At 42.2% G+C, this 20,268-nt stretch overlaps 1 protein-coding gene across 1 annotated transcript in view; it reads left to right on the top strand.

Annotated features, from left to right (window-relative positions):
• LOC129088820 (cadherin-2) overlaps positions 1-20,268 on the top strand; it is an 84,781-nt gene that overhangs the window by 6,263 nt on the left and 58,250 nt on the right. The window contains exon 2 of the mRNA XM_054596053.1: positions 13,038-13,332. Coding sequence (XP_054452028.1) covers positions 13,038-13,332 — 295 coding nt within the window. The remainder of the gene's footprint in view (positions 1-13,037; positions 13,333-20,268) is intronic.

Below are 20,268 nucleotides of genomic sequence, written 5' to 3'. Positions count from 1 at the left end.
TACTACAGTGTTGGAGGGAGGGAAGTGAGGGGGAGATAACGAGGCAGAAGAGAGCGAGATTACCGTCGAGGACGAAGAAGGGATGACGCGGAACAAAAAGGGGGTAGAACAGGAGAGAGCGCAGCGAGAGGTTAAGAAAGAAAAAGGGGGATGTACGACACTTTAAGGGCAGCGTTAATGGCATGTGGATACTCAGAGCGGATGGGTAGGGGAAAGAAAAGCGAGAGTGGTGGAAAGTGAGGAAAGGTTAATAGCGTACAACTGGCAGAGGGGAGGAATGTGTGAGGCAGTTTAAGAAAAAAGAGAGACGGAGAGGAGAAGGAGATCACACACGTTTCTGAAGCTGACCTCTCAGCTCGACCAGGCCTGGAGCGAGCTGCAGAAACACAGACAGGAGAAAGAGAGAGAGAGAGAGAGAGAGAGGGTTATGAAAAGAGGCAGCAGGGAATCCAGGGCATCAGCGAGGGGACGGGCCTGGTTTACACGGAGCAAAAATACAAGAGAGCATGGGAGAAAGAGTGACAGAATGGAGGAAGCAGTTAAATACCATTTTATTGCAAGCCCCCATGGAGGCCGCATTCAAATCTGAGTCTCTGTGCTGAGTGGGTGCAGGATCACATGGAGAAAATAATAGATGGGATGACTGAGGGAATAAGGCTACGAGGAAGAAAAAGAAGAGGGAGAAAAGAGAGGAGAAACTGTGGAGTCTATTTAAGACGGAATTCAAAGGGAACACAGCCTGCCTTTCTCTTCTTTACTTTCAATCTCCCCTTCTCTTTACAGCGCGCATTTCATCTCGGGGATAATGTCGAACAAATCAGCAAAGCGAGCATCTGAATTTAAAGCATCGTTCTCCCCAGATGTGAAAATGGCGGTATATTATCTCTGAGAGTGTATGATCTGCTTAGAATACATCTACATCATTTTCAACTTAATATAAAATATGTATGTGTAGATAACCCTGAACATTTGGGTTAATATGTGCGTTACAATTCACCCCAAAATCAAAAATACACAGAGTTCCTCTTACCTGTTGTGCCATTTATAAATCTAGATTGTTTTGGGCTGAGTTGCCTAGTTTGGGAGATTTTGGTCATAGAGATGTTGGCCTTCCCTCCAATATAATGGGACTTAATGACTCCCTTGACTTGCGATGCTCAAAGTGCACCAAAAAAATGCAATTGATCAACTCGACAGCTATTTGCAGAAATCATGACCCGTTTAGATAATCCAGAGACCTTGTCGTGAGCAGTTTCATGTAGGAACTATGGTTTAAAAGAAAAGAGAGTAAGATTGCATTTTATTGTGAGCCTGACGGACCCGGTACCGATTCATCCCTGTGGCGAAGTTAGTAGTAGTTGGTTTAGAGAAGATCTGCATGTTATACTGTTTTGTAAACATGGATTCTTCAGCTTTTTTTGGATCCATAAACCAATTTGTATGTTGTCCAAACTATGTCTTATTGCAAAGTATTTTAATCAGTCTACAATAACATGTTTGTTATCGATGGAAACTAGTAAATGTCAACCAGTCTAATGCACCTTAACACATCCTCAACTCGTAACACACACAAACACTAGAATTAGGGAAACAAAGCAGTCAAGCTTCACATTTTAACATCACAATAAGATATTTAATTCCTTATTTTCACCCAAAAGGGCAGACTTTAGTTACATATGGTTCTACAGTGAAGTTGGGGATTCTGGGAAGTCACAGTGAGCCTTAGGGAGGAGAAAGCAGCCATCTCAAGAAAGGCTGAATTGCATCATTCTCTTCAGCTTGCAGAGACAACCTATGCAAACTTCATAGAGCAACGAGGGCCCTTCAAGTCTCCATTTATCTGCCTGGATGAGCTCTTCAGTCATATATGAATATCGATCAATATCCAATGTATTTATTACTACTTCATTGTTTTTGAGGAGATTAATGTTATTTGTAACATGACTGTGTGTAATATTTATACTATTTTCATCAAATTTACATTCCCAGTTGTATCAAAGGGTAGTGGAAGATAACCTGTTGCATCATTATCTATTGGATCTTGGTGATAATGGTGCTATTGCTTCTAAAATGTAGATTTAGTACTGGGGCCAGGATAAAAATAATTTGTTTTTATATTGCATCTCCATTTACTCTGTAATGGTAATAATAATAGGTTTACTTACAATGGATTTCTCTTTCTCAGCTTCTTACCTTTCAAAGGAGACCAGAAATATCCATATAAGCCTTATGGTTGAGGTATTTTGGGTGTTTTTTTCTTCCTAGGGATAGGTCTAGGGCTTTCACCCTTCAAGGTTAGTCTAGCAATGGTGAGACAGTGTTGTTAAGCAAGTGTGCAATAAATTTGACATAGGGAACATGTGAAGGAAAGAGGCTGTGCAGCAGTCAAATTCATGATTATGCATAGCCCAGCGTGAGCTCTGTGACCTTGAGCTAATATTTATGCGTTGGCCTGGACAGTGCACTCCACTTCTCCCCATGGCCCTGAAGGAGGCGGTGAGTCAGGGAGCGAAGGGTACGGCAAGAGAGAGAGAGAGAGAGAGAGAGAGAGAGGGCAAAGGAGGCTGAAGAAGAGGAGAAGTCACATGACAGAAGGAGAGAGAGAAAGCTGTAAGGTGACACAACCCTCAGATCTGATCAGTTAATCATCACTGTTGCTTTTCACGTCTGGTCTGTACGTAAGCTTATAAATACTACCTAGTTACCAGTTGATGAACTTTGTGGTATGTTAGGCTTTTTAACAAATCTCAAATTGATATTATCAAAGTATTCAATTATTAATTAGTGTAGAGAGCTCCCATGTTAACATTAGTGCTGTGATTCATTATGTTGTTGGGTGAGCTTCTGAACTTTAGTTTTCTTGGACTGGATTCCAGCACTAAAGGCACCAAAAAGTTGGAAATCTAAATATGGTAACATAGCAACATGATTTTGATGATGACGCATCATGTTTTCGGCTCGTCTATCCATCCAACCGTCCATTCGTCCATCCGTATTATGTACACCATTTTCGTGAATGTGATATCTCATAAACTCCTGGAGTGAATTTTAATACATCTGGCACAAACATTTTAGGAACACGTTTTTGGTCATAACTCAAAGAATGAATTTGCCGATGATGAATTGTATAGAGAACATATTTACAAGATGATACAGATACAGACACAGACACAGACAAAGTATACAGCTAAAATAATCAAATGTTAGCTTGAATTCAATTGAATCTGCTTGTCTCTACAGCAATGCAGTGCTATGGTGCTGTAATGCTCGTTGTAAAAAAAAGGATGGATATGAGTTGAGGTCCAAAGCTTTTTGCAGGTAAAAATAACATTTTTCCAATGTAAAAATAGTGATTGTCATGCTAACATGATCAGGTTTAGCAGTAACACTGTGTGAACCATCTTAGTCTAGCCTGTTAGCTAACGCTACCTAACTGAGAGGCAGTGTCAGTCATTAAGATTTGGCTAGAAACATGGATATATCATTTTTTATCTACTTATTTAGAGCATTAAAACTTGATTCCTTGCAAAACTAAATTAGCTTAATTACTCAAATTTTGTTTGTTACGGTGAACAGGTAGGCAAACAGTTGCCTATTTACACATCCAACAGACACAGAGCAATATTACCATTCATTTGAAGTCGTGTTTCTGGTAACCTGGCAATTGTAAATCCAGTATTCACTCTCTTTTAGTTCTGTTTTTGGTCTCCACTCCTGAACAGAATATCTGGCTCTTTGACTGCTAAATGCTCCCCTCTCTTCTCCAGCTCGTCTGTCTGTCTGCTGTTTGGTGCTGGGCTGGCAGCATTCACTGGGTTTACGAGAGCTTTCTTGTTGAAAGCAGCTGCTTGCTGAGGCTGAAAACAATGATAAAAGCTATGAGAGTGAACAACAGCAACACTGTGAAACCAAAATAATGAGCAGGAAGACACTGAAACACTCTGTAAAACGGAGCTGTTTCATTCGCTGTTAACATAAAATATTAGAGCAGCATTAAGTTTTTCTATAGCATTGTTATAAAAACATGAAGTATTAATAGTCCTTGAACACTTTTCAGTGTGGAAACTGTTAGTTTTGTCCAACAGCTGGTGTGGGTAGTGGATGCCACAGAGAGAGGGACGAGGCTCGGCCACAGAGCGGAGGACGAGGTCCACGGCAATGGCAGGTCAGGAGAAGAGAGCAAGGGTCAGGGGTGAACGGGTGATAGGTGACACCTGATGGGAGAAAGAGGGGGTGACAGAGGTGAGGAAGTAGGAGGAGGAAGATGGGAGCTGGGGGAGGGAATCTTCTCTTCGGCTTGCTGACAGATGCAGACACAGAGGTTAATATTTAAATGCATCCTGTGAGGCAAACACACAGAAGCGCTGAGATAATTAAACTATAGTGACACACAGTATTAATAAAGCATGTAGTAGATACTGTCCAAGGACTCCACAGACAGTTTACAACAGTACAACACTGTGCGTTCCATATTTTTCAAAACAATATATTACAAAATATAATATCGGTAGATTGCCTATTTTATCCTATGAGTATCACAGTCTTGAACAGAAGATGTACATTTTTGACAAAAATTTTCCCCCCTTTCCGAAAAACTAATAATAATAATAAACTAAAATAATGAAAAAGATAAACAGTGTTTGAAATTCCCTTTCATGACTGCACATTGCTCTTTGTCCTTTACACACACACACACACACACACACACACACACACACACACACACACACACACACACACACACACACACACACACACACACACACACACACTTTTGGCTCCCGATGGTAGAAGCCATTCCTCTTGGCAGTGGCACGCGGTGGCATATATGTGGGCGATTTGCCCTTTAAATGTACAGCAGTGAGTTAAGCCTCCAGTGGCCTTTTCCGAGCTCGTCTCCTTCGGCTAAAAATATGATGTGAAGTATACACCACCAGATTGGAGCACTGAAGCCATAAAACACAAACAATCGCCCGGACGAGCCTTGACACACAGGCACTCACATACACACTCACACAACCCCCCCTCTCCCCCCCCCACACACACACTCTCTCTAATACATCAGCTGATTATGATAATCAAAAGTGGGATTTGCATACTCTGAGGCTAAAAGCACAGTTTTGCCCTGAATTATGTATTGCGGAGGAAGGGAACAGTGGCGAGATGCATTGAACAGCTTATGGTGCAAAAGGAAAAGTCTCATAATGATGAATAATGAATGTCCTATTAGGAAGTGTGTGTGACAGAGAGGGACTTTGCGGTCTGCGTGTGGGGTGTGTGTTGAAGTGAAGGCCACACAGCGCGCCCTCCAGAGACAGACAGAATTAGATCAAACGAGGGAACAGGGCAACATGTCCCCACCACAAATGAATTAAAGGTGCAATCATCGGCGCTAACCAAACTTCAATGCTGGATCAATGGCAGATCAATGCTAAACAATTAGCTTGCTGCTCCTCGTGACATATTCAAACCGCGTCTCGCTGTAAGACAAAAAACAAGGAGCGACAGGAGACTGTTTTCAATACCGCCTGACATTTTACTGTGAGTGCAGAACAAAAGGGAACCCCCCCCTCCTTCACACACATTTGCTGCGAGAATGGGTTTGATTGAAAGTTCAGACGGGATTTAAAACTTGTCACAGTACAAAGGTCTGTCTTCTGAAGTCACAAGTGCTCCTCAGAGGCTGGCTGGTTTCTGCTTGTTTCTGTGGTGTGGCTTACAATGGAGTGCTTCTGCATATTTGGAAGCCGTTTTTGTTATGTGTGTCTGCATTGATTAGAGAGGAGAGGCGAGCAGTCCAAATAGAGCGAGAGCATTTGCATGCGTGTGTTCGTGTCACACCTGTGAGAAACACCATTTGCATGCTTTTTATGGTTATGTTTTATGTGGTTATAATGGTTTGTGGTTGGGAGGGTTTTCACATAGTGACAATTATCTTTGTTGGAACTGTGGTGAAATAATTTTAGTTAAAGGAGAACTTGGATCTTATTCTCATAGTTTGGGCTTAATTTGATCTGTTATGATAACATTATACTGGAATTGTGTAAATAAAGATTAAGATGTAAAAAAAAGCCAACATGTTATGTAAGTAATAAATCCATCATTGAACTGGAAAACTGTGAGCAAAGTTCAAACAGACACACTGAGGGGCGAATTCACCAAAGGTTTGGGTGTCTTTTGCAGGCCGTTAAACCTGCACAAATACACAAGGAAACCTTTTAATTCTCAAAGCACCCAATAAGTGTAATATGCCCCTCTAATTGTGTTGTCAAGAAAATAGCTTCTCAGTCTTTCTGGGGTATTTGCATGTCTTTCAATGAGGTACTATGCATGTGTTTGGTGCAAAATCGTCCCCTTTTATGCAAATGAGCCTCATTCAAAAAGCAGTCCAATTCACAAAGATCAGCGCTAAAAGCCACATGCAATTACAGTGAAATCATTTGAGTCTTCAGAGAGTTGGTGGTGACTGAAGTGCACTGACAGATGTTAAATCCTAAAAGCGGGTAGCAAAGGCTAATTTGGTAACACATTATTTTATGGGTTTGTAATTTCTGAATAATATACTAGTAATTTCCTGGAAATAACCACTTCATTTGGTAGCATTTACAGGAACAGTTGAATAACAGTGATGAATTTGTTACAATAAATCAATTCAATTGAGTGTTAGCATATCCAATAGTAATTAAACGAGTTATTCAGTCATTCAATTAAAGGTATATTATGAAGGATTTTACTAACAAACAATGCACTGATACAAAAGTAATCCCTCTCAATCATCACTTATGACCCAATAGAAGTGTGTGGCGCTGTCTGTATCTGCAGAGACCTTGCCCTCTGCCTGTATTTTCTTATTTTCTTCTTTAATTCAAGAGGAAGCTACAAAAATGGCAATGACAAATTGCCGAAACAACGCGAATACAGCTAGGCGAAACGTCAAGCAAAAAAAAAGCTTGTACCAAAAACGCCAGGTGTGTCTCTGTCTCTTCTCTCCCAAACAAAGACGAGTTGAATCTCACTCAGTTGTCCCTCCCGGCTCCCTCACATTCAAGACGGCGGGAGGGATAACAAAATAGGGGATTTTTTTTCTTTGTGCCTAACTTTAGTAGAATTACAGATTCTCCAATTCACATTGAGTCCAAACATTTCTATGGAAGTCTGCTTTTGAACCACAACAAAAGTTTAAATGTGGCCCGAGTCAGACAACGTATGTCTTGCTCGCTAGTTTCCCCTACTGGCCAGTTAAGACAAATGAGCAGTCAGCAATCAATGACGGTTTAAAACAACAAGAAACCTTGAGCAAACAGTCATAAAATGAGCACAAATAATATCGGCCTGGCGGAGATAATTAAATGAAGGATAAGCTTGGTTTCTTGTTAAAAAATTAAGAAAATATTAATACATAAAGGCTCAGCCTCTTTCCCCAACCTCAGTCATTTTCTAAGAGTCCCTCACCTCTTAAATACCAACTGCACTGACCCAGTTAATCTCACCCTTGAATTTCAGAGCCATCACACAAGCCTACTATACCTATGTCCACACACTCGCTTGTGTTGGGATATGTGTTGTATCTCTCTCTCTCTCCTGAGGCCCAGATGGGGATCCATTGCTTCTCCAGATGGGAGAGAGAGAGAGAGAGAGAGAAAGAGAGGACGTCTGATGAAGGCAGAGCTGATCACAGCCGGCCCAGAGAGTTGTTGACTTTAATTACTAGTCGCCGTGTAGATGTTGGCTTCGGCTTTGCGCTTTGCTCTATTAACCATCCTGCACTCCCTGGCCTGCTCTCAACTCTTTCTTCTCTCTCCAGGTTAGGCGCTGCTCGCTCTCACAGGCACACACACACACACACACACACACACACACACACACACACACACACACACACACACACACACACACACACAACACACACACACACACAAACGCACACAAACACACGTTCTAAGTCACGCCTTGGCTCCTTGTCCACTCTGTGCAATGACTGTGCCAAGTGGAGGTCCAGCCAGGGCAGAGGGAGACTCAGAGTCATTACACCTCTTTCTTTAAAGCTATAGTGGCCACCACACACACTCTCTCTCTCTCTTACTCTCACACACACACAAACACACACACCTGGCAAGACTGTTAAAAAAAATGGTCACGTAAGACACACATGCACACACACATAAAAACACTCATAGCCTCAAGCAAAACTAATGATATCTCAGTGGTAGGTAGTCTGTCCCTGAGGCATGGTTTCATTTCAAACGGGCTCTCTGAACTCTTATGGGCCCTGTCCCAAATTAATTTCTGCTGCTGTTTCCCCTGATCGGCCCCGTTTTCTTCAGACACCTCTCTGAATCGGCGGGCCTGCTCCAAATCGATTGGCTGACCCTCTCCCCCCTTCTCCCTGCTTGACACTTCCTTGCTGATATGAAAGAGCTGGCGATACCCCAACCCCACCTTTTTTCTGGAATTTGCCTGGCAGGCGGAGCTCGCGGTTGTCCTATAGACCTGCGGTTCTTTTGAAGTCGCCACCCAGAAGATGAATAGTTTCCCCTCCACTTTTGCAGAGGAGATTGGGGGATTGTCTTGCACCTGCCTGCATGCCCTTTCAACCTCTACCTGACGCGTTCCAGGAATTGCACCTCGCCGGCCAATCGCAGGGCTCGGCGGCGCTGCTGCGCCCGATTGGTGTTTCACATGAGCCGCCAGCCCATTTTCAACCGTTTGTAATTTTTCCTGCTACTGTAACCTCGCCTCCCGTTTTCAGCCTCACCCAAGCATAGCGACCACACACACACACACACACACACACACACACACACACACACACACACACACACACACACACACACACACACACACACACACACACACACACACACACACTTGCTGGATTTGTGGGGGAAGACAACCACATTCATTAGGCTAATGCACGGCTGTGGGAAAAAAACCCACATTTTCCTGGTGTTTTTATGATTTATGTTGCAGCAGAAATGTGAAATTGTGTATATGGGGTATTAGTTATTTAAATGATTTAGAGGTTGGCACAGAGTACTTTTCCTCCTCGCTTCATGATTTATGGTTATTGCAAAAATGTGAAATTGAGTATAGGAGTATAAGCATATTACCTTATGATAATATAAGTAATTGAAGAGATTTAGGAGTCTGGGGAGGCTGGGTGTTGCATACACAACTGGCGTCACTGAAAATAGAAATGGCAGCTTATCATGCTGAAATCACTCTCAAAGCAGGAGGTGACACATCGGTAAATTTGGCTTTTGTGGCCAGTGGCTTCATATTGTTTGGCTCTTGATATATTTGATGGCATATCAGCGGGATATGAAACGCAGGAGTTATGAGGTGTAATATTATTCAAGTTAAGCGGATGTGAAATATGGCGACATCCACTTGTTGTTACTGTATAATATTGTTTGGGATATTCTCGCACACTGACAGGTTGCTGAAAGATATATATTCCGAAGTCGTGCCACCTCTGTAGCTACAAAGCAGCCACAGCCATCATATCTGGTTAAGTGCGTTTCTTATTATACTTTCCTATTAATCTTGGAGGAACAGATGAGGGTGAGAGGTCAGCTTTAAATGGATTTGGTTTCCTTCGGCTGGGCTCCCCTGCTCCAGAATGACTCGGAGCTGTGCTTTCAATCAGCGCTGCCACCGCTCACTGTGGTAATGATGGCCGGGGCTTCATTAAGAAGCTCGTTAAGTCCCCTCGTTAAGCTGCAGGGCCGTTAAGACTTTGATTGTAAATGGCTCTTCGTTAAGAAGAGTGAGGGATCCGGGCTCCCATGGTGGTCCTGACCGGCCGGGTGTTTTGGCCAATTGGCCCCAGTTGCTCCCCCTCAGAAGATGGAGGATGAAAGCAATCTATACTCAGTACAGGATCAAATGAAGTACTTTTCAGTGAACTCGTGTGACCCTGGCTGCAACGATTCAGTGACAAAACACTATAAACCTACAGAGGTGGCAAAAAACAAATAAACAAAGCAAGCCAACATGATTATGATGGTATAACATGACTTAATAGCTAACCTGCATGTTGCCAAGACACTAAAGAAATTGGCCCATTATCGGCTGTGCAGTTCTTTCAGGCGTTCAACCTCAAACACTTTTACTCGCCCTGTAATGATTGTACACCACTTACTCGTTTCATTTTGAAATAAAGTGAATTTGAGGCATAAACCAGTTTGCCCGAACCTTTGCACCACCTTTTCTGCCAGGTCTGTATATTGTTCCGGAGCTACCATGCGGAGGTTGTTTGTTTACTTTACTTACTTAACTACAGATGGTGCACCAGTCTGTGTAGAATCTAGATTACTGGATTTGACTTTACAGGGCAGGTCTTAATTGTGCCATAAATAGCCTTATGTATAAGCCTGGTCAGAGTTATTGTAGGTGTTGTGTGGGCTCAAACAGCAGGTAAAAACGGGAGGTTTAGTTAGAGAGATAGGGTTGGTAATCTTGAGTAACTAGCAAAAGTACGACACATTTAAAAAAATTCCAACCAGAAAAGCCAGCTCAGTGTTGCAAATTCATTTTTTAAAGAAAGTAGCTTTCAGCACAAGCTCCAAAAGTCAGAACACAAGCAGCTAGGTAGACAGGAAGGTAGCCCGTCCAGATGCCACATTTTTTTCCCTTTCTGTTTTGTCATTTGATTCATTGATTGTTGTCAGGATGTAATGAGAATGCCCAATATGTCAAAACTTTTTTTTTTTCGAAGTACCTTCCCAACCCTGCCTTTAATGTCAAGAACATATGAAATATGCAGACATGTAAAATCTGGCAGGAACAAATGTCTCGACTTCAATAGCAGAAGCTACATGAGGACTGGTGTTTGTAGGCAGCTGATCATAATATAAGGGATGATGAGCTGGGGACAGCTGCTTTTCGGCCTATATAAATGCATTTTGACATGCAAAGGAATGAGCCATAGTTATTAGTAACACCTGTGCTTTCCCTGCTATCACAAGTCAAAGTGTCGGCTGGGGGAAAAAAAACCTATTGAGAAGAGTGTTTGAACTGGCAGGCATTGCAAATTGGCAAAAAAAAGTGCAAAAATAAACTGAGATGCTGCTGTTCCCATCAAAAGTCTATATTGAGAAAAAAGTTTGAAACGATTCGCTGCTCAAAATCTGTGTCTGGGAGTCTGCACACTGGACAAAAATACAATATAGAAATGTCAAGGGAAAAATGTTCAAAGCACCTCTGCATCATAATTCAGTCCACTATGGCTGTGTCCTCGGTATGTTTTACCAGAATGTTTCCTCAGCACGGCTCACACTCTACAAGGCACAAACACACACACCTGTTCATGAGCTCAGCAGAGTTGTGCATGAGGATTGACATTGTTTTTAACTACATTTTTGCTTAATGGTTGGTTAATATAACAGCTGGACAGCCGACACTTGCTTTTGCAGCAGTGGTTTAAGATGTTTCTTTGGACGTTTTGATTATTTTCTTCGTAGCGATTTGATGCCGCTAGTCCCATTAGACTGTTAAGTTTCCACAGCTAATGTTGAAGGGTACAGTGGTGAGTCAAAGATGTCAGGTGACGTATCACTTTGACTCATGGTCACTTTAGCTATGGCTTCAATATTTCCTTGGGCTACCTTTAGAAACAGAGCTAGCATAAACATGCTAAAGCTAGTCAAAGCTAACCCCTTGGTTAAAGTTAAAGACTTGACCTTAGAATAACATAAGGCCTTTTTCTAGTTTCCAAAGTGCATACTGCTCTCCTACATCACCCTCCATGTTGGCTGGAGGGCTTTCAGATTCCCCACTTTGCATTGCTATTTAAATAAAGCGATACTTTGAAGGTGAAGTCTTGTTTAACTTTTGACTTTGTGCCAAATTGTTCACACACTTTTTTCCACCTCCAGACAATCTGAACTTATGATTGCTTTCTTGGCCATAAACAACCATCGTTAACATCCGTACTCATCGTTTACCCCCCCGGGGAGGCCGGCGTATCCGTGCTATTTCCCCCCAACACCCCTTGAAAAATGGCGATCCTCAAAGTAAATGATTTCGATTCACAGCATCCATTCTCATTTTGTTTTAGCAGATGTGCTTAGCTGTTGCCATGCAACAATGCTCTCCTGAGCTAACCCACCCATCCCTCTCCTGCTCTTCTCTTCCCCCGTCCAAAGTCACAATGTCACACTTTCTTGCGAGCGGCGGCTAATTTAGCACTCTCTCTTTCTTTTCTTTTTTTTACCGGTCACAGTTGCTATTCGACCCACGTAAGTGCAGGGGTAATGAGATTGAATCTTGATGTGCTGGGCTCATCCCGCTGGCGTGTCTCTCTCGTCGGGGTACAGAGGACAGTGTGGAGCCTTCCCCGATATTACCTCTCCCTGCATGAGAGGACGCTGGTCGCTCCGCTGCTCCGCCATCCCCGCCAGGCGCTGATCCAATAAAACCCAACACAAGGCTGTGATCGATACGGCATGTCCCACTCCCATGCACCCCTCTACTCTCCCTCATACACACCTATTAGTCAGGGAATAATTGATTGGCCCGCTGTTCATTATTCCTTTGATTTGGTGCTTTCATTAAATAGCCTGGGTGCTGCATGTGCGCGGACTAGTAAGCTCTCGCTGTCCACAGCTGCTGGGAAGTGAATGGAGGCTTTAAGGGCGAGGAGGAGAGTGGTGGGTTCTGGATATCATTAGTGATCAAGGAGTTGGTTCATAAATGTTCATACTGCAGGAATGGAGAGATGAGGCACAGCACAATTGGAGGAAAGTGTGAGTGTGAGAGAGAGAAGGAGGTATTGTGCCTATTTCTTGTCTGCCTCTGTTTAAATTCATTATAACCTAGAGGCATGCCGAGGATGATCTGCTTGTTTTGTCTTCAATGCCTGTCTCAAAAAAACAAACCTCATTTTTAACTTGTGTTTATTTCTGTCTTTCTCTCCAACCCCTTACCTCTCACATCGTTCCACTTCCTGCTTCCCCCTGTTTTTCCTTTTTTCCGTCTTTGCTTTTATTTTACATATCCTTTCCTCTACCTTCTTCCTGTTCCCTCTCCTCCAGCTCCACACCGACATGGACAGGAATGATGGACGCACCAAATATGTCCTGCGAGGCGAGGGGGCCGGCTCGGTCTTCGTGATAGACGAGAAGACGGGCAACATCCACGTCACCAAGCCACTGGACCGGGAAGAAAAGGACGAGTACCGACTCATCGCCACGGCCACCGACAGGCAGACGGACCGCGCCCTGGAGCCCTCATCGCAGTTCATAATCCGGGTTCAGGACATCAATGACAACCCGCCTATCTTTGACGAAGGCCCCTACACCGCCACCGTGCCCGAGATGGCAAATATAGGTACTTGAAGTTGTCTAAATAAGACATTAGGTTATCATTTTTCAAGAGAACAAATAAATCAGAAAATATATTAAAAAAAATTTTTTAATTTAACTCAATGATTATTTTAAAAAATAATATTATGTAGAAATCCATTTTATTTTATTTTATTTTTTATCGTGACCTTTTATTCCAATGGCACTTTTTCTTTCATAATGCCACTTTTCATGGCAGTGGATTGTCACCAGTGAGGCACCTTTCAGCCAATTAACATGTGTGACCAGTAGTGATGTGATGAAAGACTCTTTTCACAGAATTGGTTCCTTCGAGGTTGATACATGTAAATGTATGGAACCTTTCGAGTTTTGCTAAATATGTTCTCAGTGCCTCGGTGATACGCATGTTCAACAGACTTCTCTTCAGTGCATTCCCATCATGAAGCGTTTTAGGTGTCTTAAACAAGGCGGTTGCCAACAAGTGGCTGAATGTTTAGTTTTGGAAAAATCCCATTGACCTCTTTTGGAGGGAACCAGTGTGATGCTCACTTCTTGTTGGCCTAAATAAAATACATCATCCCTGCAGCACTCTGTACAAATTCATAATAATGAATTGACTTCAAAAATGTCTTAGAAACATATTATTTATTAATATATTTACTTCATAAGTCTTATTTACTCATAATTATATTGACCACTCTGGGGTTCCATAGTATAGAACACACGTTATAGTTTCAGATCGTTTTCTAATTCCTGTGTCCTGAATTGAATCATTGTCCATAAATTAATTTAGTCTACAAGGAGAACTGCTGGGAGCCGTCCCCTAATATGATCATCTGAACTTTCTGCTGTGATCCTCCCGCTCAGTCGTCCACAGAAACACAATTTGTTGCATTACATGAATAAATTGCGATCGCAACGCCATCTGCCATCCAGACAGCAGCGAGTAGTTACATTTTTCATTCACGATAGAAAGGTGATTACGCTTAATCTTTGGACCAGAGGACAACACGGGGGCCCCGTTATTAGAGTTTGACCAGGTAACCTTGTGCAAAACTGAACACGAGGTAACATAATTACAATCCTGGATTTGGAGAGGCTGCTCATTTGGCTGACTGATCAAAAGCTGTCCTTCGCGTACATTTCTTTAGCTCATCTCTCTCTGTCCTTTCTCTGCTGCGACTGAGTAATGAGGGCAAAAAAACATAAAAAAAATCATAATGGCTGGGATAAGAACTTACCTTGATTGAGCGTTTTTTGAAGTCCCATTCTTTACATAAACTAAGGCTGTAGGCCCTGTATTGGTTTGCTGTTTAATCAGAATAAAGTACCACTACTGTCAAGCTCAAGAATGACGGATGTCCCCCTTGACCACGGCTAGACAGCGCGCTTTATTATTTCGATCCCATTTCTCTTATTTCTTTTCAACAGCTTTGATTAAGCAGTCTGTAAAGCCTTCACAAAAAAACTTCCCTCACGCTGAGAAGAATGTAAGTAATGCAAAATATCAATTATTGACTGCTAAACTACAGCAATAATTGACTCAGCGTTGGAAAGGTTTTATACCTCCGTTAGATTAACTGTAATATAAACAGTTATTATGAAAAGCACTTCAAGTGTGACATGAACTAATATTTGAAATACAATATAAGTATGAGGTTTTGGCAGCTGCAGCTATACGGCTGTTATGCAACGCGGCACTGATGTAACATTACTGCCTGCTAGGATTCCATTCACAGTGTATTGCCATTTTGTACCCAGCTTTTTTAGCCTTCATCAAATGGCTATTGTATGGAGGGAAAACCTGCTGCACTGTTAAATACATGGATAGTTCTCAGAATAATAGGTTGAGCGAGGGAGAATTTATTTATAACTAAAGATGGAGTCTGAATACTCCATCTAATATAAAGACAACTTTGCAGCAGAGCTTATTGCAGCCGATGGAAATAATTCCTGACTCTGGATTGACTGTTCCCCAAAGTTATTGGCTTTAATTGGCGCTGCGTGTCACCACGCTGCGTTCACAGCGAAAGCAGCAATCTGTACGAGTGCTCCAATATGTCACAAAATAGATATAAAACATGATAAATTAGATTATTAGCTCTGAATTATTCAAATGTTTTTTTTTAAATGTACATTAAAAATACCTATTTACATGATCAGTTCAAATTCAAAAAGTCCTTAAGTCCTTAATTTTTTCTCAATCCGCTTCTCACTATGGGTGATGTGATCCTTTCACTACACAATCGTCAAGGCCAAAATAATTCACAATAACGTTATCGCGATGACTTACACTCTAATTACGAGTGTAGGGAGGTAGAGAGAGAGTCTGTAATCTTCATTTTTTTAAATCATTGTTATTGTCAAAATGGTTATATCAGGACATCCCTAGATCCTAGATAAACACACTGCTTTCTGCCAAAGTTAAAACAGTTTTGGTTATTTGACATGAGAGATTTCTGTGTTGAGTTTTTTTTCCTCTGGGATCTTCTCACCAGGCTTGGTGTGGGCGTGACCTAGTTGGTGCACGGTGATGTCACGTAATTCTGTTCACCAATCAGAGATTAGAAGCAATCTGATACATATTGATGCTTCGCATAACATCAACATCCTACAGATGTCAGGGCAATTTGACTTGAATGTGGATTATAATTTTGATTTTTTTTTTGTTTAAAAAAGCTTTGTATTTTACACGTTATTTAGTGACCAAAATATCAGTCTTCCCCCATCCAACACATCCATCTGTTACCGCTCATCCTTCTTCAGGGTCGGTTAGAGGGGAGGCCAGTCTCACCCTGGAGGTCGTCGTGAGGCTATCACAAGACTGACACATAGAGACAGACAACCATTCACACCTTCAGGCAATTTAGAGTCCTTAATTAACCTATATGTCTATGGCCGGAGAACCCGAAGAAAAACCCACACTGACTGGGGGGAGAACATATGGAACTCTGGCTTCTCCAGACATCTATACATAATTGATTGAGTCACTTTACCTGTTAGCCTACAGTTTGATCTACAGGTTGAGCAGCCTCCCACTCAAGCTAGCTAAGCTAACTCACCCATCAGCAGTAACCTAACTCTCAACAGCGTCATTTAGCCATGTACCACTCTGACAGTGACTATTCACATATCTTACAAGCCTCAAACATCAAATTGTCAAAGCCTCGACCAACCCACTACATAACAGCTTTTTGTCATTGTCCTGTCTAGTGTAACAGCAAGTTCTGTCCCCGAAAAGGAAGCGTAGTCACGACGATGAGCGATGCTGGTATAGTCTATAGCCATGAGCCATAAAACTCTTCTATTATATCTTTTTTTTAGGGCATGGCAGAGTAACAAATCACATTTTTTGGATTTACTGTTGGTTTAACCAACTACACAGCACAATTTAGCACATGTTTGAAGTTTGAAGACATGTTTCAACTTCCTCCGTTTATGCTGTTGCCATTTAAGTGAGACCGGATTGTTTTCTCCCTAAAAGAGGCGTGGTGAAGAGAGCCGACACTGGATGAAATATTGCTGCTCTGATTTATCTGATGGCAGTCGGTTGTTTGGTAACTGTCCGCCCATTGTCATTAAATCACACCCACACTGTTCTAATGAAGCAGGTAAGCTTAAATGTTGTCTGTGGAACTCTTAGATGATTAACAAACTATACTTATAGATATTTTACCTTTTTTAGTCATGAATATTCATTTAAAGACATTTTTCCGCGTTTTTAATGCAGCAAATAGACATAAATAGAAGGATATGATCAGTCAGGTAAACAAACAATAAACGATGAGGCCACTATCTGAAACGATTCCTTCTATTCTCCCGCTGCTGAACTCCGTGGTGATTTATCACAAGCACGTACGGATTAAAGAGAGCATCAAGTGCATTTTCATCAACAGCGCTGTGGCTTATAGTCAAGGTGAAGTTCTACACACAAGGTGAGAATTCATCTGTAAAATGAAATGTGCTGACATTTCCACCGCTCTTCATTCAGCACATTACAGCTCAGTTTCTCAAAGTAGTCTCGACTGTTTCATTTTACTGAGGCGACACTCATATCGTATTCAAAACAAGCAACATTGCATGCCTCCAGCAATTTCCCAATTAGAGCACTTAATAAACTGAAATATAATTAAGTGAAAACAGTTTAACCTGCTCTCGGTGTAATGAATGAACGACGCGGCGACGCGTGTCCATATGATATGTTTATAAGAGGCCTATTTGATCTCTGCCGCGTTTCCCTTTAGGCTCGAAGACTTCTGCAAAGTCAAACGCACTCTGAGAGCAACTGTGCAAACATTTACTAATGTATGAGATCTGGCAAACTGGCAGGCGGGTGCGAGAGGGAGGAAAGTGAAACATTCCCTTCTGTATAGTTTCAGCACAGCTTTGTGTCCGCGTAGCAATCTGCCCTTTTCAGATTGTAACACCTCCATATAGTTTCTAAAGGGCCCTCCGTGCAGTTACGAGCTAAAAGCGGCACAAAGTGAAGGGCATTTGCGCTACTACAGTTTCTGTAAATGTAGGCCACGTGCTTTACCTCCCATTAACAGTCCCCGGTTTCATACTTTTCACATAAATAAAGTGTAAATTAATCGTGAAAGCACATGCAAATGACACATCTGACGTCATCAGGGAAGTTTTATGTGAGCTCTCAAATGCACTTTTTCTGTCGGGAGCAGGCGGGTCAGGCGGTGCTGCTCCATTTTATTACTCTTTCGGCATGAAATTGCATCTCTGTTTCCGCCTGCTCGGACCAGACAGAGAAAATTTCATGGCTGGAGTCGGCGGATGTGCACACACACACGCACACACACACACACACACACACACACAAACACACGGACCTCTCCAAAACCCCCCAAATCAAACTCAAATGCGAATGCAATTCAAATTCAGTAATGGGTTGGATTAATGAGGGATTTTTAATAACACTGTCACCACAGCTGCTAGTTGGATCTATGAGGTATTTTCCCTTTTGTTGATTAAATACCTGTAGACATGACACACTGCTTACGCTCCATTTGCAGTCTCTAATTCAAATGATGGGGAGCTTGTATAATTATGCACAAGCCGAACAGTTTGGGTTATGATACTTATAATATGGTTATTATTATTATTATTATGGGGAGCCCAAGTTATGTGATCGTGCAAAAGGCTTAAACATAGAGTTGTTTTTATATTAGTATGCAGTTGTGGCTTGATTGTGTGCATGTAAATGTTCTACAAACATATTTAATCATTTGAGCATAAAAAAGTACAAGCAGTAGAAATAGAAACCTGTATTGTACTACATAATCTTTCTCTTAGGGATGCTTGTATTCATATTCAAGCCGTGTGTACCGCGTCGCTGCTTTGGGATCTGCTCTTTTCCAGAGAAGAGCAGTCTCCTCTCGGCTCATTAGGAAGCTGTCGGGCGCTTTTTAACCGGGATGAGGAGCTGACACGATTGGGCAAAACTGGAACCCCACCTGCAAGTAATCTATTCCGCCCACCAGTCCCGTATTCATACAGTTCCAGCCTCTATTACACATTGCAATGTGAACCAAGAATTTTGTGGTCACACCCACCCGCACTAGCAGCCCGTTTTGGGGATAATAAAGCCCTCAGTTTGCATATACAGATACACTGCGAAATGCTTTCACTGTAGCAGAATTTTCAGAATGATGAAATTCAGCCACTACGACAGTCATGGAAACAAAAAAAAAAAGTGGGTTTCTGGGGCAAACACCATAAAATCCATCAAAAGTCTATTCTCGATACCTCCGTGGGTAGAAATATTTCTACCCACTGTATCTGAGGGTACAGTTTAAAAATTCCTGTTTAAACACTTCCCTGTTTCCTGTTGGCATTGATGTATGGCGGTGTCTGTGTATCAGATAATGTTTATTATTCATTATCATTTTCCCCTGAATGGCCGAGGCAGAGCGCACGTCACAGCCACAGTGACCTGATAGTATTTCCCTGACTGAGGGGTGATCATGTACAGTGTGACAGCAGTGCTCGGAATAGGAATGAAATAAGAGGAAGAAGTTTTTTTGTTTTTTTTGCAGTGAGATGTTGGAATGACAATAACTGCCTGAGATTGTAATTCAGAGTGTGACTGCAGAGTGCCTGTAGGAAACAGTTTATATGTACAAAAAAGTACTCTAATCTCCATTTAAATTCCACTCTGCCCATTGAAAATGTCTTCCACTCTGAGGAGCACTCTTGCCATTTTTTTTTTATAAAAGCAGAGAAAATTGCTTCTCAGGAAAACTTTCGAATTTGCCAGAAAAGACGCTGGTATTTTTGGGGGAAATAATTCACCCCTCTAAACTGGCTACTTTAGCAAAGTTCAGCGAGTGTGGCCCGAGGTCAGTGCCTCTTAAAGGTTGTCGAGGGCCACTCCCTGCACCGAATTGTTTAATTCAGATTAGAATAATGACTCTGCCTGCAGCCTGCAGGGCCTCGAGGAAAAGGACGAGGGGGGATGCAGACGAGCACTATTTAGTAATCCTATCGGCTGCCTCGCGAGTGTCTGCTCCTTGTGGCGGCTCAGTCTTCGGATTGAGTTGTTCAGTCAATCACAGAATCGATATTTACTCGACGTTTCAATATTTACCAAGGCGCTTTGCAGCACGCGTGACTGAGGAGATATAGCTCTGCTGCGAGGAAGATCCTGTCAAAGACTCGTTACATGAGATTATTTAAGGGTGAGGGACGCTGATGCAAGCTGGAACCGAGTCAGTCCCCCCCCCCACCAGCTTGAAATTTTTGCCTGCAAAGTCTTTTGTGTTGGTTTCACTCGACTGGGTGCAAACATTGTTGCCAGGCGTGTATCTGCATTCTTGGAGAATAACTCACATTTGAAGTTTAACCTTACATATGTGTGTAAACAAACCAGGGAAGGAAACCTATTCCTTTTTCCCGAGAGGACGGACGACTTAACACGCGTTCCAGATGGATGCATGTCAGCGCTAAC

Source organism: Anoplopoma fimbria, chromosome 3 (genome assembly GCF_027596085.1).
Source record: "Anoplopoma fimbria isolate UVic2021 breed Golden Eagle Sablefish chromosome 3, Afim_UVic_2022, whole genome shotgun sequence".
NCBI lineage: Eukaryota > Metazoa > Chordata > Actinopteri > Perciformes > Anoplopomatidae > Anoplopoma > Anoplopoma fimbria.
This window is presented reverse-complemented; position numbering and strand designations above follow the sequence as displayed.